The sequence below is a fragment of the Nerophis ophidion genome, linkage group LG01 (assembly GCF_033978795.1).
Source record: "Nerophis ophidion isolate RoL-2023_Sa linkage group LG01, RoL_Noph_v1.0, whole genome shotgun sequence".
In the NCBI taxonomy this organism is placed as follows: Eukaryota; Metazoa; Chordata; class Actinopteri; order Syngnathiformes; family Syngnathidae; genus Nerophis; species Nerophis ophidion.
In genome coordinates this window covers 49,600,948-49,621,133 of record NC_084611.1, presented here as the reverse complement: position 1 = coordinate 49,621,133, position 20,186 = coordinate 49,600,948, and the positions used below count along the sequence as shown (strand labels likewise).

Here is a 20,186-nt window from a genome sequence, read left to right as displayed (position 1 = left end):
ATTTAAAGGCTAGAGTATACAGATGAGTTTTAAGGTGAGACTTAGATGCTTCTACTGAGGTAGCATTTCGAACTGTTACCGGGAGGACATTCCAGAGTACTGGAGCCCGAACGGAAAACGCTCTATAGCCCGCAGACTTTTTTTGGGCTCTAGGAATCACTAATAAGCCGGAATCCTTTGAACGCAGATTTCTTGCCGGGACATATGGTACAATACAATCGGCAACATAGGATGGAGCTAGACCGTGTAGTATTTTATACGTAAGTAGTAAAACCTTAAAGTCACATCTTAAGTGCACAGGAAGCCAGTGCAGGTGAGCCAGTACAGGCGTAATATGATCAAACTTTCTTGTTCTTGTCAAAAGTCTAGCAGCCGCATTTTGTACCAACTGTAATCTTTTAATGCTAGACATGGGGAGACCCGAAAATAATACGTTACAATAATCGAGACGAGACGTAACAAACACATGGATAATGATCTCAGCGTCTTTAGTGGACAGAATGGAGCGAATTTTAGCGATATTACGGAGATGAAAGAAGGCCGTTTTAGTAACGCTTTTAATGTGTGACTCAAAGGAGAGAGTTGGGTCGAAGATAATACCCAGATTTTTTACCGAGTCACCTTGTTTTATTATTTGGTTGTCAAATGTTAAAGTTGTATTATTAAATAGAGGTCGGTGTCTAGCAGGACCGATAATCAGCATTTCCGTTTTTTTGGTGTTAAGTTGCAAAAAGTGAGCGGACATCCATTGTTTAATTTCATTAAGACACGCTTCCAACTGACTACAGTCCGGCGTGTTGGTCAGCTTTAGGGGCATGTAGAGTTGGCTGTCATCAGCATAGCAGTGAAAGCTAATACCGTATTTGCGTATGACGTCACCCAGCGGCAGCATGTAGATGCTGAAGAGTACAGGGCCAAGGACCGAACCCTGGGGAACTCCACACGTTACCTTAACATAGTCCGACAAGCACCAAGGATATTGGCAAGCACCACGACCAGTGGCAAGCACCAAGTCCAGTGGCAAGCACCAAGTCCAGTGACAAGCACCAAGTCCAATGGCAAGCACCAAGTCCAATGGCAAGCACCAAGTCTAGTGGCAAGCACCAAGTGTAGTGGTGAGCACCAAGTCTAGTGACAAGCACCAAGTCCAGTGATAAGCACCATGTCCAGTGGAAAGCACCAAGGATTGTGGAAAGCACCAAGTGTAGTGGCGAGCACCAAGTCTAGTGACAAGCACCAAGTCCAGTGATAAGCACCATGTCCAGTGGCAAGCACCAAGTCCAGTGGCAAGCACCATGTCCAGTGGCAAGCACCAAGTCTAGTGACAAGCACCAAGGATAGTGGAAAGCACCAAGTGTAGTGGCGAGCACCAAGTCTAGTGACAAGCACCAAGTCCAGTGATAAGCACCATGTCCAGTGGAAAGCACCAAGTCCAGTGGGATGCACCATGTCCAGTGGCAAGCACCAAGTCTAGTGACAAGCACCAAGGATAGTGGAAAGCACCAAGTGTAGTGGCGAGCACCAAGTCTAGTGACAAGCACCAAGTCCAGTGATAAGCACCATGTCCAGTGGCAAGCACCAAGTCTAGTGACAAGCACCAAGGATAGTGGCAAGCACCACGACTAGTGGCAAGCACCAAGTCCAGTGGCAAGCACCAAGTCCAGTGACAAGCACCAAGTCCAATGGCAAGCACCAAGTCCAATGGCAAGCACCAAGTCTAGTGGCAAGCACCAAGTGTAGTGGTGAGCACCAAGTCTAGTGACAAGCACCAAGTCCAGTGATAAGCACCATGTCCAGTGGAAAGCACCAAGGATAGTGGAAAGCACCAAGTGTAGTGGCGAGCACCAAGTCTAGTGACAAGCACCAAGTCCAGTGATAAGCACCATGTCCAGTGGCAAGCACCAAGTCCAGTGGCAAGCACCATGTCCAGTGGCAAGCACCAAGTCTAGTGACAAGCACCAAGGATAGTGGAAAGCACCAAGTGTAGTGGCGAGCACCAAGTCTAGTGACAAGCACCAAGTCCAGTGATAAGCACCATGTCCAGTGGCAAGCACCAAGTCTAGTGACAAGCACCAAGGATAGTGGCAAGCACCACGACTAGTGGCAAGCACCAAGTCCAATGGCAAGCACCATGTCCAGTGGCAAGCACCAAGTCTAGTGGCAAGCACCATGTCCAGTGGCAAGCACCAAGTCTAGTGACAAGCACCAAGGATAGTGGCAAGCACCACAACTAGTGGCAAGCACCAAGTCCGGTGACAAGCACCAAGTCCAAGTACAGTGGCAAGCACCAAGTGTAGTGGCAAGCACCAAGTAAAGTGGCAAGCACCAAGTGTAGTGAAAAGCACCAAGTGATTTAATGTTTGTTCCACCTGACATCACATGGACAAAGATGAGACCTTCTGGACGAAATTTTTGTGGTCAGATGAAACAAAAGTGGAGCTGTTTGACCACAACACCCAGCAATATGTTTGGAGGAGAAAAGTTGTTGCCTTCAATCCCTGGAACACCAGGCCTACCATCAAGCACGGTGGTGGTACTGTTATGCTCTAGGCCTGTTTTGCGTACACTGTCATGAGTACACTACATGAGCACACTACATGAGTACACTACATGGGTACAGTACATGATTATACTACATGAGTACACTACATGGTTATACTACATGAGTACATTACATGGTTATACTTCATGAGTACACTACATGGGTACACTACATGAGTACACTACATGGTTATACTACATGAGTACACTACATGGGTACACTACATGAGTACACTATATGGTTATACTACATGAGTACACTACATGGTTATACTACATGAGTACATTACATGGTTATACTTCATGAGTACACTACATGAGCACACTACATGAGTACACTACATGGGTACACTACCTGAGTAAACTACATGGGTACACTACATGACTACACTACATCGGTCCACTACATGAGTACACTACATGAGTACACTACATGACTACACTACATGAGTACACTTCATGGGTACACAACATGGCTACACTGCACAAGTACACTGCATGAGTTTACTGCATGAGTACACTGCATGAGTACACTTCACGGGTACACTACACTGGTACAGTACAGTACACACGTACACTACATGTGTACACTACATGTGTTGCGATCTGCTGCTCAGATCTTCACGTGTTTGTTTTTTCATTCTCTGTCTGACCCGTTTATTTCCTGTTTTTATCCATCACTATGGTTACTCATCAGTCCACCTGCTAGTCTCGCCCCGCACACCTGCTAATAATTATCACCCTCCTATTTAAGCTCACCTTTTCTGTTCACTCATTCTCGGATCCTAATTTGCCCACGCGCATCAGTGACGACTCTCATCATTCGTATGTATTTTCTCGCTAGCTCTCACGCCAAGCCACTTTATTGTCTAGCTTTCATGCTAAATGTTTTGTTTACTCTTTTGTGTCCTCGTACCAAGTTCTAGTTTTCCTTGTTTTAGCCTAGCTTTCACGCTAGCGTCTTTTGTTTACTTTTTTTCTTTACACCAGTATTTTTGTTCATAGACTTTTGTTATTAAATACCCTTTATCTTACCTATGCTGTGTTCTGCTTCGACGCATCCACGGGAAAACCACACCAGCATTACAATGCCGAAGAAGAGTCTTCACAACATGAGTACACTACATGGCTACACTACATGGGTACACTGGATGGATACACTACATGAGTACACTACATGACTACACTACATGAGTACACTACATGGGTACACTACATGAGTACACTACATGATTGAGTACACTACATTAGTACGATACATGGGTACACTACATGGGTACATTATATGGGTACACTACAAGAGTACACTTAATGGGTACGATACAAGGGTACACTACATGGGTACATTATATGGGTACACTACATGAGTACACTACATGGGTACAGTACATGAGTACACACACTAGATGTACCGGTGCACACTCAGGGCGTGCAGAAGAGCAGAAGCAATCCTGACACTCACACTCACATTCTTCTGGTCCTAATTCAACCTTTGAATGACGGCGTGGGAATAACTCTGACAAGGACAAGAAATAGTGCTGGGGTTGCCATGGCAACCCTTACTTGACTTGCTTTGGATGGAGCGGCCAGGACGCCGCCTTGGTGACCCGACCAGCAAGCAACACTTGTTTCCGGGGTCATCTGTAGGTCAAGGGGCGTGGATTAGATGCAACCCCTGTTTAAGGGGTGCTTGTGGGCGTGGCCTAACCAGGAATTGAGACCAAAAGAAGATAGTTTTTTGAAAATCTTCTTAGTCGTCGATGTATATTACATTATGTCATTCTTAGTACGTTACCTTTTAAGGCTTTATTCATTTAGTTTGTTCCAACGTATAAAATGTAACATTAAACAATATATTTTTGGGTTGATTTGGATTCTCATCACAACATTCAAAAACTACAAAAACCAAATGGTTTACTTCTGGTTTTAGTTCCGGTTCAGGCCACGCCCACCAAGTATGACCTCACTCTCATTGGCCCCCCTAAAGAGGTGTAGAATTTTGACCTTTATATGACCCCCGCTTAGTTACTTTATAACTACTTCTGATCATGTTCTTAGTTACTGTATTACTACTTCTGATCATGTTCTTTGTTACTTTATTACTACTTCTGATCATGTTCTTAGATACTTTATTACTACATGTTATGTTCTTAGTTACTATATTACTACTTCTGATCATGTTCTTAGATACTTTATTACTACTTATTAAGTTCTTAGTTACTATATTACTACTTCTGATCATGTTCTTAGTTACTTTATTGCTACTTCTGATCATTTTCTTAGTTACTTTTAATACTACTTCTGATCATGTTCTTAGTTACTTTATTACCACTTCTTATCATGTTCTTAGTTACTTTATTACTACTTCTGATCATGTTTATTAGTTACTTGATTACTACTTCTGATCATGTTTTAGTTACTTTATTACTACTTCTGATCATGTTTTAGTTACTTTATTATTACTACTAATGTTCTTAGTTACTATATTAATTACTTCTGATCATATTCTTAGTTACTTTATTACTACTTCTGATCATATTCTTAGTTAATTTATTGCTACTTCTGATCATGTTCTTAGTTACTTTATTACTACTTCCGATCATGTTCTTAGATACTTTATTACTACTTCTGATCATGTTCTTAGATACTTTATTACTACTTATTATGTTCTTAGATACTTTATTACTACTTATTATGTTCTTAGATACTTTATTACTACTTATTATGTTCTCAGTTACTTTATTACTAATTCTTATTGTTCTTAGTTACTTTATTGCTATGTCTGATCATGTGCTTAGTTACTTTATTGTTACTTCTGATCATGTTCTTAGATACTTTATTACTACTGATCATGTTCATAGTTACTTTATTGCTACTTCTGATCATGTTCTTAGTTACTTTATTGCTATTTCTGATCATGTTTTAGTTACTTTATTACTACTTCTGATCATGTTTTTAGTTATTTTATTATTACTACTTATGTTCTTAGTTACTATATTACTACTTCTGATCATGTTCTTAGTTACTTTATTACTACTTCTGATCATATTCTTGGTTAAGTTATTGCTACTTCTGATCATGTTCTTAGTTACTTTATTACTACTTCTGATCATGTTCTTAGATACTTTATTACTACTTATTATGTTCTTAGATACTTTATTACTACTTATTATGTTATCAGTTACTTTATTACTACTTCTGATCATGTTCTTAGTTACTTTATTGCTACTTCTGATCATGAGCTTAGTTACTTTATTGTTACTTCTGATCATGTTCTTAGATACTTTATTACTACTTCTGATCATGTTCTTAGATACTTTATTACTACTTCTGATCATGTTCATAGTTACTTTATTGCTACTTCTGATCATGTTCTTAGTTACTTTATTGCTATTTCTGATCATGTTTTAGTTACTTTATTACTACTGATCATGTTCTTAGGTACTTTATTACTACTTCCGATCATGTTTGTGTTGTTTTTATTGTAATGACTCATCCATGGGGGTGGGTAGCTTATGTGTTTGTTTTTTTTGTTTTGTTTTGTTTTTTTCAAATTAGGGGTGTCCAAAGTGCTGCCTGAGGGCTATTTGCAGCCCTTGTGTAATATTTTATACTTTAAAAAATAGCACATACTTTACATGTATATGTAAAGTATGTGTATATTTATGTATGTATATGTACATGTATGTGTATATGTACAGTATGTGTATATGTATGTATGTATGTATATGTGCATGTATGTGTATATGTATGGTTGTACATTGTATGTATATGTACTTGTATGTGTACATGCATGTTTGTACAGTGAATGTATATGTACAGTATGTGTATATGTATGTATGTATGTATGTATGTATGTACGTATGTATCTATATGTACATGTACAGTATGTGTATATGTATGTATGTATATGTACATGCACGACTATATGTACAGTATGTGTATATGTATCTATGTATATGTATATGTATGTGTATATGTATGTTTGTACAGTGAACGTATTTGTACATGTATGTGCATATGTACATTTGTACAGTGTATGTAAGTGTACATGTATGTGTATATGTAGGTTTTTACAGTGTTTGTATGTGTACATGTATGTGTATATGTATGTATGTATATGTACTTGTATATGTATGTGTATATGCGTGTTTGTACAGTAAATGTATATGTACAGTACATGTATGTGTATATGTATTTATGTATGTATGTATGTATATGTATGTGTATATGTATGTTTGTACAGTGAATGTATATGTACATGTATGTGCATATGTACGTTTGTACAGCGTATGTAAGTGTACATGTATGTGTATATGTAGGTTTTTACAGTGTTTGTATGTGTACATGTATGTGTATATGTATGTATGTATATGTACTTGTATATGTATGTGTATATGCGTGTTTGTACAGTAAATGTACATGTACAGTACATGTATGTGTATATGTATGTATGTATGTATGTACAGTGTATGTATATGTACATGTATGTGTATATGTATGTTTGTACAGTGAATTTATATGTAAATGTATGTGTATATGTGTTTGTAATACATAATACCTATTGTTAACAGCATTGAGGTAGTTCTAGCCTCTAGTAATGTGGATCTAAGGAAAAAGAACATAAAAATGGAACTTGTGCTACAACAGGCCACGTTATTTCACCACAGAAGTGACATGGAAACAGGGGTTCAGAACATTCAGCTAAGGCGAGCTGTAAATTTAGTATGCATACGTACGTCTTAATTATCTGTCTTCTTCTTCCTCTCCCTCGCCTCACCTCGCCTCGACTTTGTTGGCTAATTGGCTCGTTATCTCTTGTTTCCAGGACGACAACTCCATGTTTTTCCAGTTCGGTCCGTCCATCGAGCAGCAGGCCTCCGTCATGTTGAACATCATGGAGGAGTATGACTGGTACATCTTCTCCATCGTCACCACCTACTACCCCGGCCACCAGGACTTTGTCAACAAGGTACTCCAACCGGAACCAGGGTTTGATTGATCATTGACAGTCTTTAAGCAAAACAAAGGCATATAGGTTTAACTTTTTTCAAGCATTCTAAATTGTAAATAAACACTAACTAAACTAAAATCTGCTAACAATGAGAGTACACTATTGTGCCCATAAAGTCCTTTAAAAATATCCAAAAATCACCAACAATACTCCATTTCCCGATTATTAAAAAGTATTAGCGATATTCTTATTATAAGTGCTAACGCAGACAAACTATTTTCAGCAAGCTAACTAACTTGTGCTGCCATATTGACTGCTGCTGCATCGCCTCTGATTTGGTGAAAGTAGATTCCAGATGATAAATCATGTCTCTTGCCTGGATAGTAGAAGGTTGTGGACATAAACCCACAAGTTGGTCAACTTTGACATCCAACTCAGACCTGGAGATGGCAGGAAAGACACAAACAATGTTATTTTTTAGGATTATGCTGAATTGTTGCTGTAAAGGGGAAAATATAAACATCCCAGTGAGAGCAGACATTGTACAGTAACTTATTGTTTTATTATGTTTGTATATCTTGTTTAGCACTTAGCAATATTGCTACATCACGCTTAGTGTTTGACTATAGGTGCATCTGTTTAGCACAAAGCTTCTAAAACTTGTAGATCATCCTCCATATATTCAGGCTCAAAAATAGAAGTTTCTGGATAATTGTTTATCCCAAAATAGTCTTTGTTGTCTCTAATCAAGTCTGCAATGATTAGTAGTCTTGTTGTTGTTGTGGTTGTTGTTCTTGTTGTTGTTGTTGTTGAAAGGGAATGTGAACTTTGTGATACGTCTAGGAAATTAATACGCCGCCGTATGCTTAAAATTAGCAAAATATGTAAATATTACAAACCCCGTTTCCATATGAGTTGGGAAATGGTGTTACATGTAAATATAAACGGAATAGTGATTTGCAAATCCTTTTCAACCCATATTCAATTGAATGCACAACATAGACTAGATATTTGATGTTCAAACTCATAAACTTTTTTTTTTTTTTGCAAATAATAAATAACTTGGAATTTCATACACGTGCCAAAGTAGTTGAGAAAGGGCACGTTCACCACTGTGTTACATCACCTTTTCTTTTAACAACACTTAATAAACGTTTGGGAACTGAGGAAACTAATTGTTGAAGCTTTGAAAGTGGAATTCTTTCCCATCCATCCATCCATCCATTTTCTACCGCTTATTCCCTTTGGGTCGCGGGGAGCGCTGGTGCCTGTCTCAGGTACAATCGGGCCCATTCTTGTTTTATGTAGAGCTTCAGGCGTTCAACAGTCCGGGGTCTCTGCTGTCGTATTTTACGCTTCATAATGTGCCACACATTTTCGATGGGAGACAGGTCTGGACTGCAGGCGAGCCAGGAAAGTACCGACACTCTTTTTTTACGAAGCCACGCTATTGTAACACTTGTCTTGCTGAAATAAGCAGGAGCGTCCATTATAACGTTGCTTGGATGACAACATATGTTGCTCCAAAACCTGTATGGACCATTCAGCATTAATGGTGCCTTCACCGATGTGTAAGTTACCCATGCCTTGGGCACTAATACACCCCCATACCATCAAAGATGCTGGCTTTTGAACTTTGCGCCTATAACAATCGGAATGGTTATTTTCCTCTTTGGTCTTGAGGACACCACATCCTTTGTTTCCAAATATAATTTGAAACGTGGACTCGTCAGACCACAGAACACGTTTCCACTTTGCATCAGTCCATCTTAGGTGAGCTCGGGCCCAGCCAAGCCGGCAGCGTTTCAGGATATTGTTGATAAATGGGTTTGCCTTTGCATAGTAGAGTTTTAACTTGCACTTACAGGTGTAGCGACGAACTGTAGTTACTGACAGTGGTTTTATGAAGTGTTCCTGAGCCCATGTGGTGATATCCTTTACACACTGATGTCGGTTTTTGATGCAGTACCGCCTGAGAGATCAAAAGTCCGTAATATAATCACTTACATGCAGTGATTTCTCTAGATTCTCTGAACTTTTTGATGATTTTACGGACCGTAGATGGTAAAATCCCTAAATTCCTTGCAATAGCTCGTTGAGAAATGTTGTTCTAAAACTGTTTTGACAATTTGCTTACAAATTGGAGACCCTCACCCCATCCTTGTTTGTGAATTACTTAGCATTTCATGGAAGCTGCTTTTATACCCAATCATGGCACCCACCTGTTCCCAATTAGCCTGCACACCTGTGGGATGTTCCAAATAAGTGTTTGATGAGCTTTCCTCAACTTTATCAGTATTTATTGCCACCTTTCCCAACTTCTTTTTCACGTGTTGCTGGCATCGAATTCTAAAATTAATGATTATTTGCAAAAAAAAATGTTTATCAGTTTCAACATCAAATATGTTGTCTTTGTAGCAATATGATTTGCAAATCATTGTATTCCGTTTATATTTACATCTAACACAATTTCCCAACTCATATGGTAACGGGGTTTGTACATGTTATTATAAATGTTACTACATGACATACATACTTACATCATGTATCCATCCATCCATCCATCTTCTTCCGCTTATCCGAGGTCAGGTCGCGGGGGCAGCAGCCTAAGCAGAGAAGCCCAGACTTCCCTCTCCCCAGCCACTTCGTGTAGCTCTTCCCTGGGTATCCCGAGGCATTCCCAGGCCAGCCGGGAGACATAGTCTTCCCAACGTGTCCTGGGTCTTCCCCGTGGCCTCCTACCGGTTGGACGTGCCCTAAACACCTCCCTAGGGAGGTGTTCAGGTGGCATCCTGACCAGATGCCCGAACCACCTCATCTGGCTCCTCTCGATGTGAAGGAGCAGTGGCTTTACTTTGAGTTCCTCCCGGATGGGAGAGCTTCTCACCCTATCTCTAAGGGAGAGCCCCGCCACCCGGCGGAGGAAACTCATTTCGGCCGCTTGTACCCGTGATCTTATCCATTCGGTCATGACCCAAAGCTCATGACCATAGGTGAGGATGGGAACGTAGATCGACCGGTAAATTGAGAGCTTTGCCTTCCGGCTCAGCTCCTTTTTCACCACAACGGCTCGATACAGCGTCCGCATTACTGAAGACGCCGCACCGATCCGCCTGTCTATCTCACCATCCACTCTTCCCTCACTCGTGAACAAGACTCCTAGGTACTTAAACTCCTCCACTTGGGGCAGGGTCTCCTCCCCAACCCGGAGATGGCACTCCACCCTTTTCCGGGCGAGAACCATGGGCTCCGACCTGGAGGTGCTGATTCTCATTCCGGTCGCTTCACACTCGGCTGCGAACCGATCCAGTGAGAGCTGAAGATCCCGGCCAGATGAAGCCATCAGGACCACATCATCTGCAAAAAGCAGAGACCTAATCCCACGGCCACCAAACCGGAACCACTCAACACCTTGACTGCGCCTAGAAATTCTGTCCATAAAAGTTATGATCACTTACAGGTGACAAAGGACAGCCTTGGCAGAGTCCAACCCTCACTGGAAATGTGTTCGAGACTCTGACACTGATCGTACAGGGAGCGGAGTGCCACAATAAGACAGTCCAATACCCCATACTCTCTGAGCACTCCCCACAGGACTTCCCGAGGGACACGGTCGAATGCCTTCTCCAAGTGCACAAAGCACATTTAGACTGGTTGGCAAACTCCCATGCACCCTCAAGGACCCTGCCCAGAGTATAGAGCTGGTCCACAGTTCCAGGACCAGGACGAAAACCACACTGTTCCTCCTGAATCCGAGGTTCGACTATCCGGCGTAGCCTCCTCTCCAGTACACCTGAATAAACCTTACCGGGAAGGCTGAGGAGTGTGATCCCACGATAGTTGATTCTGGACCACCATCCGCAACCTCAGGAAGGGGAAGCAGTGCACTGTCAACACCATGTATGGTGCGGATGGGTTTCTGCTGACCTCAACTGCGGATGTTGTGGATATTTGGAAGGAATACTTCGAAGACCTCCTCAATACCACCAACACGTCTTCCTATGAGAAAGCAGTGCCTGGGGTATCTTTGGTGGGCTCTCCTATTTCTGGGGCTGAGGATGCGGAGGTTGTTAAAAATCTCCTCGGTGGCAAGGCCCCAGGGGTGGATGAGATCCGTCTGGAGTTCCTCAAGGCTCTGGATGCTTTGGGGCTGTCTTGGTTGACAAGACTCTGCAGCTTCGCGTGGACATCCGGGGCGGTACGTCTGGATTGGCAGACCGGGGTGGTGGTTCCTCATCACGTATATATTACATGTTATTATGAATGTTACTGGATACTACATATATACTTACATCATGTATATATTACATGTTATTATGAATTAGACAGTCCAATACCCCATACTCTCTGAGCACTCCCCACAGGACTTCCCGAGGGACACGGTCGAATGCCTTCTCCAAGTCCACAAAGCACATGTAGACTGGTTGGGCAAACTCCCATGCACCCTCAAGGACCCTGCCTACATGACATATATACTTACATCATGTATATATTGCATGTTATTATGAATGATACTACATGATGCATATACTTACGTCATGTATATGTTACATGTTATTCTGAATGTTACTAGATACTACATATATACTTACATCATGTATATATTACATGTTATTATGAATGTTACAAAATACTACGTATATACTTACATCATGTATATATTATATGTTATTATGAATGTTAATACATGACTTATATACTTACATCATATGTATATTACATGTTATTATGAATGTTACTAGATACTACATATATACTTACATCATGTATGTATTACATGTTATTATGAATGTTACCACATGACTTATATACTTACATCATGTATATATTACATGTTATTATGAATGTTACTACATGACATATATACTTACATCATTAGATTAGATAGTACTTTATTTATTCCGTCAGGAGAGTTCCTTCAGGAAAATTACAATTTTCAGCACAATCCCATTCAAGATCAGACAAACATTAAAGGGAGACAGAACAGGATCGCTGACGGGTCTGCCGGCTTCCAGCGCCCCTTACAAAAAAAGATGAGATACAGGTAAACAAGGGGGGGAGAAAAAAATAGAAGATTAAAATAAAATAAAAAAATCGGTCTTAGCCTGGGCCCTGGAGAGGGGGTGCAGACTGAGGCCAAGGGAAAAAAACAACAACTCATAGCCATAGTACACATCCCTCTTACATGTGTGTAAGAGGGAAACATCAAACATCAAAGAACACAAAGGACATTAAAGACATTAAAGCAGCAGATACAAGCAGACACTTCTACATACAGCTACGAATAAAAAGTAAAAGAAACATATCCACTGTGGTGGCCTCTGCGGTGTTCCACGCCATCGTCCGCTGGGGAGGAGGGAGGATGGCCAGAGACAGGAGCAGACCCAACAAAGCAACCAAGACAGCCGACTCCACTCTCGGCCAGTGTCCAGTCCGCATGGATGAGCGATGATACGTCCAAGGAGACTGAGGTGTCCGACACCTGCTCACCCAGCCAAGACACCGCCAAGCCTCTCCGTCCCAGCGCTCAGTGCCAGCTCCGCAGCCCTGTCCCCTCATCCGCATCTCCTCCAGTCCCTCCAAAGCGACTCCGGTGTGGCAGAGACCCAGCAGCTGGTCTCCATGGCCAAAAGGCTCCCGGGAGGCAGATCCAGAAGTCCACAAAAAAAGCACCACAGAGGTCACGAAAGTGACACCCCTTGTCACACAGTCCCAAAGGGTCCCGGACCAAAAGGCAAAAAAATATAATAACACATGAAAACAAGAGGGAAACACAAAAGGATGACACAAGAGCACAGAGCCCCTGCCAAAAGCAGCCACTACAGCAGCGCCATCTTGGAAAAAATGTATGTATTAAATGTTATAATGAATGTTACTACATTACATGTATACTTACATCATGTATATATTACATGTTATTATGAATGTTACTAGATACTACATATATACGTACATCATGTAAATGTTACATGTTATTATGAATGTTACTAAATGACATATATACTTACATCCTGTATATATAACATGTTATTATGAATGTTACTTCATGACATATATACTTAAATCATGTAAATATTACATGTTATTATGAATATTACTACATTAATTATATACTTACAGTGTGTATATAACAAATAATGGAGGTTTTTGGATGTTTTTAAGCAGAATTGAGCATTTTGATTTGCACGATTGTTAGCTGACTTTTGCTAGCGTGATTTAGAATGCACAAAAGCAAGAAAAACATACGTGTTCTTGATAAGCAAACTTCCCCAAAAAAGCGCAGTTCCCATTTATTGGTGCAAGTGTCAGCTGTCTGCTCCATGGTCGACATCATGGATATGCAGACCTCACACCCAGACCTAGTTGAATTTAAAGAGGGATATTACAACATCGAGCATTCTCATCTAATATATTCACTTTTGCACATTAGCTGTTATTATCTCTCACTTTGTCAGACGTTACAGAAGGACTTTCACTTCATATCCGCTCATGTGCCTTTTCTGTCCAATATTCCTCACTTGATGTTCAGGTGACATGATCAAATGTTCCCTACAAAAGAAGTGAAGAGTGGAGGACCAGCTTTTCTTTGTTCAGACGGTAATTTCACGCTTTAAATTTTTTTTTTTAAAAAGATAAGGTTGGCGGACTGTGATGCAAATGGGCCGCCTGTTCCATATTCTGATTGCTTTAATGGAAAAAGCAGAGCAGCTGAACATTTCTCGGTGATTGCAGCCGCTCACAGAGGACCATGCTCCTTATCTGATACTCCCAGAACAAAGCCAGACTTTCATTTGCTTTAAAAGGAAGGAAAATACAAATTTGACTCTACTGGGTAAAAGACACTGAAACCGTTAATAAAGAATCATAAACATTTGTGTAAAATGGAGGCCGTTAACCATAACACACTTGGATCATTTTCTGTAATTATGTAAATACCATATTTTTACAGACTGTATAGCACATTTATAGCCACACCCACTAAATTTTAGAATTTTTTTTATCCATATATTAGCCACACTGGACTATAAGTGGCAGATATATACTTTGTGAAAGGAGTTATTTACACAGAAATATTCTGTAAATGTTTGTTTACATACTTTCCATCTATCCATCCATTTTCTACCGCTTATTCCCTTTTTTTAGGGTCGCGGGGGGCGATGGCGCTTATCTCAGCTACAATCGGGCGGAAGGCGGGGTACACCCTGGACAAGTCGCCACCTCATCGCAGGGCCAACACATATAGACAGACAACATGCACACTCACATTCACACACTAGGGCCAATTTAGTGTTGCCAATCAACCTATCATTGTTTCCAAATGAAGCAATGTAGTATCTCTTAGTCTACAAAATAATTTTATGGAAGATTACCGTATTTTTCAGAGTACAAAGCATACTGGTATATAAAATGCACCCATTAAATTTTACAAGGACTTTTTCCATATATTAGCCGTAGATATATATGTTGTGACCCCACTAGCTGCGCAAGCTAGCCCTCCAATCAGCTAAACAGACCCAATAACTCCACTGTGAGTTTTGGTAAATTTACTGAGGAGTTTGTGAAATTGAAACAATACAAAAAGAAGCACTGAATTTTTTTACACTAAATTGTTACACCTTGATTTTTTTTACACTGAAATTTTTTATGCTGAAATTTAGAAACTGAATTTTTTAGTACTGAATTTGTTTTTTACATTGAACTTGTAAATGCTGTATTTCTTGACACTGAATTTTTCAGCACTGGATTTTTTTTTTTACACTGAACTTTTACACATTGATTTTTTTTACTGAATTTTTATGCACGCAAGTTTTTTTTTACACTGAACTTTTGTATGCTGAATTTTTTTACACTGAATTTTTATACACTGAATTGTTACACATTGATTTTTTTTTACACTGAAGTTTTTAATGCTGAAATGTAAAAACATAATTTTTTAGTACTGAATTTTTTTTGCAATGAGTTCTTCTACACTGAATTTTTATACATTGTTTTTTTATACCAATTTTTTATAGGCTAAAAAAATGTACACTGAATTTTTATACACTGATTGTTTTTTTACACTGAACTTTTATATACTGAATTTCTTGACACTGAATTTTTTATATACCAAATTTTTACACATTGATTTTTTTATCCATCCATCCATCCATCCATCCATCTTCTTCCGCTTATCCGAGGTCGGGTCGTGGGGGCAACAGCCTAAGTAGGGAAACCCAGACTTCCCTTTCCCCAGCCACTTCGTCTAGCTCTTCCCGGGGGATCCCGAGGCGTTCCCATGCCAGCCGGGAGACATAGTCTTCCCAACGTGTCCTGGGTCTTCCCCGTGGCCTCCTACCGGTTGGACGTGCCCTAAACACCTCCCTAGGGAGGCGTTCGGGTGGCATCCTGACCAGATGCCCGAACCACCTCATCTGGCTCCTCTCGATGTGGAGGAGCAGCGGCTTTACTTTGAGTTCCTCCCGGATGGCAGAGCTTCTCACCCTATCTCTAAGGGAGAGCCCCGCCACCCGGCAGAGGAAACTCATTTCGGCCGCTTGTACCCGTGATCTTATCCTTTCGGTCATGACCCAAAGCTCATGACCGAAATCAGTATAAAAAACAGTATTTTTTTATACTGAATTTTTATACACTGATTGTTTTAGCACTGAATTTTTTTTCCACTGAACTTTTATATACTGAATTTATCAGACCTGCATTTTTTTACAATCATTTTTTTTACACTGAATTTCAATACATTTAGTTTTTATACTGAATTATTTTATAATTAATTATTATACACTGAGATTTTTAGCACTGAATTTTTTTACACTGAACTTTTATATGCTGAATTTCTTTACACTGATTTTTTCAGCACTGAATTTTTTTTTTATATTGAATTTTTATACATTATTCCATACTGAATTTGTATACAAGTACGTTTTTTTTTTTACACAGATTTTTTTTTCATTTAAATTGTCAGCATAAATTGATGTAAAAAAAATCAGTCCAAAAAATTCAAACGCAAAAAAATCAGTTACATCATCCATCCATTTTCTACTGCTTGTCCCTTTCAATTCGGTGTAAAAAAAAAAGAAGCTTTCGTAATAAAGACACAAATCTGCCTCCATATGCACGCTTGTGCTCAGTAGCAATGTTTTACCGCAAGCACATATTCTCACCAATCGGCATCCAGCGATGTTCCTGGTTCTGAGCGCACCTCCTTCCGGTCCATACCAGGTCCGCAGCACCATCGACAACAGCTTTGTGGGCTGGGAGCTGGAAGAAGTCCTCCTGCTGGACATGTCCGTGGACGACGGAGACTCCAAGATCCAGAACCAGCTGAAGAAACTGCAGAGTCCGGTCATCCTGCTCTACTGCACCAAGGAGGAGGCCGCCACTATCTTCGAGGTGGCTCACTCCGTGGGCCTCACAGGGTACGGCTTCACCTGGATCATTCCCTCGCTGGTGGCCGGAGATGTGGACAACGTGCCCGCCGTTTTCCCCACAGGTACACACGCACACACACCTCGCCCATGCTTGGTCACGGACCACTTGTGGCAGACCACAGACCCACTGCCACAGAGCGGCACTTTCGAGCTTAGGACTGGCAAAAACCATATCTGTACTGGTAAATACCATATCTATACTGGTAACAACCATATCTATACTGATAAGTACCATATCTATACTGGTAAATACCATATCAATACTGGTAAGTAGCATATCTATACTGGTAACAACCATATCTATACTGGCAAATACCATATCTATACTGGTAAATAACATATCTATACTGGTAAATACCATATCTATACTGGTAAATACCATATATATACTGGTAAATACCACATCTATACTGGTAAATACCATATCTATACTGGTAAATACCACATTTTTACTGATAAATACCACATCTGTACTGGTAAATACCATATCCATACTGATAAATACCATATCTATATTGGTAAATACCATATCTATACTGGTATATACCATATTTATACTGGTAAATACCATATCTATACTGGTAAAAAACATATCTATACTGGTAAAAAAAACATATCTGTACTAATAAAAACATATCTATACTGGTAAAAGAAAATATTTATACTGGTAAAAAACATATCCATACAGGTAAAAACATATCTATACTAGTAAATAACATATCTATACTGGTAAAAACCATATCTATACTGGTAAAAAAACACATATTAGAGAGTATTAAGGGGATACCTTTAGTCAAAAATGATTTATGGGGGTCAAAGGTCAATGATTTATGAGGGGTCAAGGTCAAAGGTCAATGATTTATGAGGGGTCAAGGTCAAGGGTCAAAGTCAAAGGCCAAAGTCAAAGGTCAAGTTCAAAGGTCGGGGTCAAATGTCAAGGTCAAGTGGGTGTGGCTTACACCGGAAGAGGGTGGAGTTAAGACCTGCGGTGGGAGTGGTTAAACCAGGAACAGGGTGGAGTTTTAACCAGAAAGAGGGCAGAGTTAAGACCTGAGGTGGGAGTGGTTAAACCAGGAAGAGGGTGGAGTTTTAACCAGAAAGAGGGCAGAGTTAAGACCTGAGGTGGGAGTGGTTAAACCAGGAAGAGGGTGGGGTTAAGACCTGACGTTTGAGGGGTTAAACCAGGAAGAGGGTGGAGTTAAGACCTGAAGAGGGAACAAAGGAGGGTTAGGTTGAGGTCAGTTTTTTAAGGAAGCTTGAGAATGTCATCTGAGCAGCATGTGACCATCCATTTGACAGTTTAAATGTTTACGATCGTTTGAAACAACTTCCAGACTTCCCGAAAACATATTTAAACGATTGGGAGGAACTAATTAGGTTAAGGTTAACCATATGTTTGACCCTGCTTCGATGTATTGATGGCTGGGAATGTTACGTAGGAAGATGTGCACACGCACACACACACACGAACACACACACACACACACACACACACACACACACACACACACACACACAATTACCTCTGCTTTACCATGTTATTAGACAATGGTTTAACTCCGTTTAAGCATTTAAACGTTAAAAGCATTGCACGTGTACGACGTTGTAGTACTTTTTTTTTTTTTTACCAGCCGATGACGACGAAGTGAAAGACGAAGACCTTTGTTTAAACGATCTTACAAAGTTGGAAGATGATTATCGAGGTGTGTTTAAACCTTCGAATGATTTAATACTATGTGTATTCATTATTTTGTTTCATAGAGGAATTGCCGTAAGATCCTAACGCGATCGTTTTAACACAAACGCAGTCTGGTGAGTCAAATGATTCTCATTTTACAAGAAAAAAACATGCGGTATACAATACATATATACATATATTTACTTACAGATTTTCCGTTTACATCTCCGGCTCGCTGGTCACCGTTAACGCTGGCGGGTTCATCAACGGCCATTCCAGGCAGAGGAGAAGGCTTGATTGCGCCAAAGACTCCAGACATCGAATCCTTGCTCCGAGGGGAAATCATCGAAAACGACGGTGAATGTCCGACAGGCACCCGCTGTAAGTTTTTCTCGTTTTCTGTAAGCTTTTTAAGATTCTCAGGAGCTTTAAACAGCTCCTCTCATTCCAATGTCTTTCGCTCAAATGAATTTCGCGCCTAAGGGGAATGGGCGGGGACTAATTCCGGAGGTGGGCGGTTGTTTCCGCCCAGCAACCTTCTGGTGTGCATTAGCGTCACCTACTGAAATGGAGTGGGGACCAAGATGGATCCCTACTCTATATTCTTTTATTCAACCCAATGTTTTTTAAATACGTGTATAATGCTTTATATCCTATGTGTTGTGAATTCCATCCTACAATATCTTCCCAGGAACCCAAAGAAATGTTACCACACCTCCCGCTTTATTTATTCTATAGATTGCCTGAACTATTTCATAAACTAAATCTTGTCTTGTTTCTGATGCTACGTTTTTTTATGCTCATCAATGCACTGCTTGAGTCCGAGCACACAACTACTTTCCTTGCTTTGTTTTCCTCTATCCAGTTAACTGCCGTATAAATTGCTACCAATTCCCCGTAAAAACAGATAGTTTATCACTGATTATTTTATTTAATACTATGTTTCCTTGTGGGATAACTGCTACAGCTCTTACCTTTAATTTTTTTATAGTTTTTGATGCATCCGTATATATCATATCTCAATCCATTTTTCTATCTGGTAACTATTTAAATTTCTATTCTTTAGTAATTGCATGTTTTCTTTTGGGTTATCAAACATTCACGGTGGTATTGCAGGCATTGGTACTGTAGGACTAACTTTAATATTGTCAATTTTAACTTTATTACATATGTCTCCTATAATCCACCCAAAACTATTCTTTTTTTTTTTTCTCTTTTTTCTTGGCAGTTTGGTAGCACTGGACAAGTCGGATATCCTTGCTTGGATCCTTTTAAAGTTGCCCGATAAACTGCTGAGAGTTGATCTCTCCTCTTGTCCAAAGGTTTTTCGTTCATTTTTACTTGTAATACTGCCACCAGGGTTGATGTAGTAGCTCCACAGCATAACCTTAAAGCCTGTGACTGGATCCGGTCTATTTTCCCAAGTCATGTTTTTGAAGCAGATTGGTAAATAATGCATCCGTAATCAATAACAGATGGAATTAAAGTGATATATATATACATATATTGTTTTCAACGTCAACCTATCACTCCCCAATCATTACCCCTCAAAGCCCTCATTATATTTAACACCTTTTTACTTTTTCCC

General features: G+C 40.1%; 1 protein-coding gene across 4 annotated transcripts in view; it reads left to right on the top strand.

Moving 5' to 3' along the window:
* The window catches only part of grin2bb (glutamate receptor, ionotropic, N-methyl D-aspartate 2B, genome duplicate b), a 308,114-nt gene that overhangs the window by 170,103 nt on the left and 117,825 nt on the right, over positions 1 to 20,186 (top strand). For all 4 annotated transcript variants that reach the window (XM_061906010.1, XM_061905985.1, XM_061905994.1 and 1 more), the window contains exons 4-5: positions 7,370 to 7,513; positions 16,712 to 16,982. In XM_061906010.1, the coding sequence (XP_061761994.1) occupies positions 7,370 to 7,513; positions 16,712 to 16,982 (415 nt within the window). The remainder of the gene's footprint in view (positions 1 to 7,369; positions 7,514 to 16,711; positions 16,983 to 20,186) is intronic.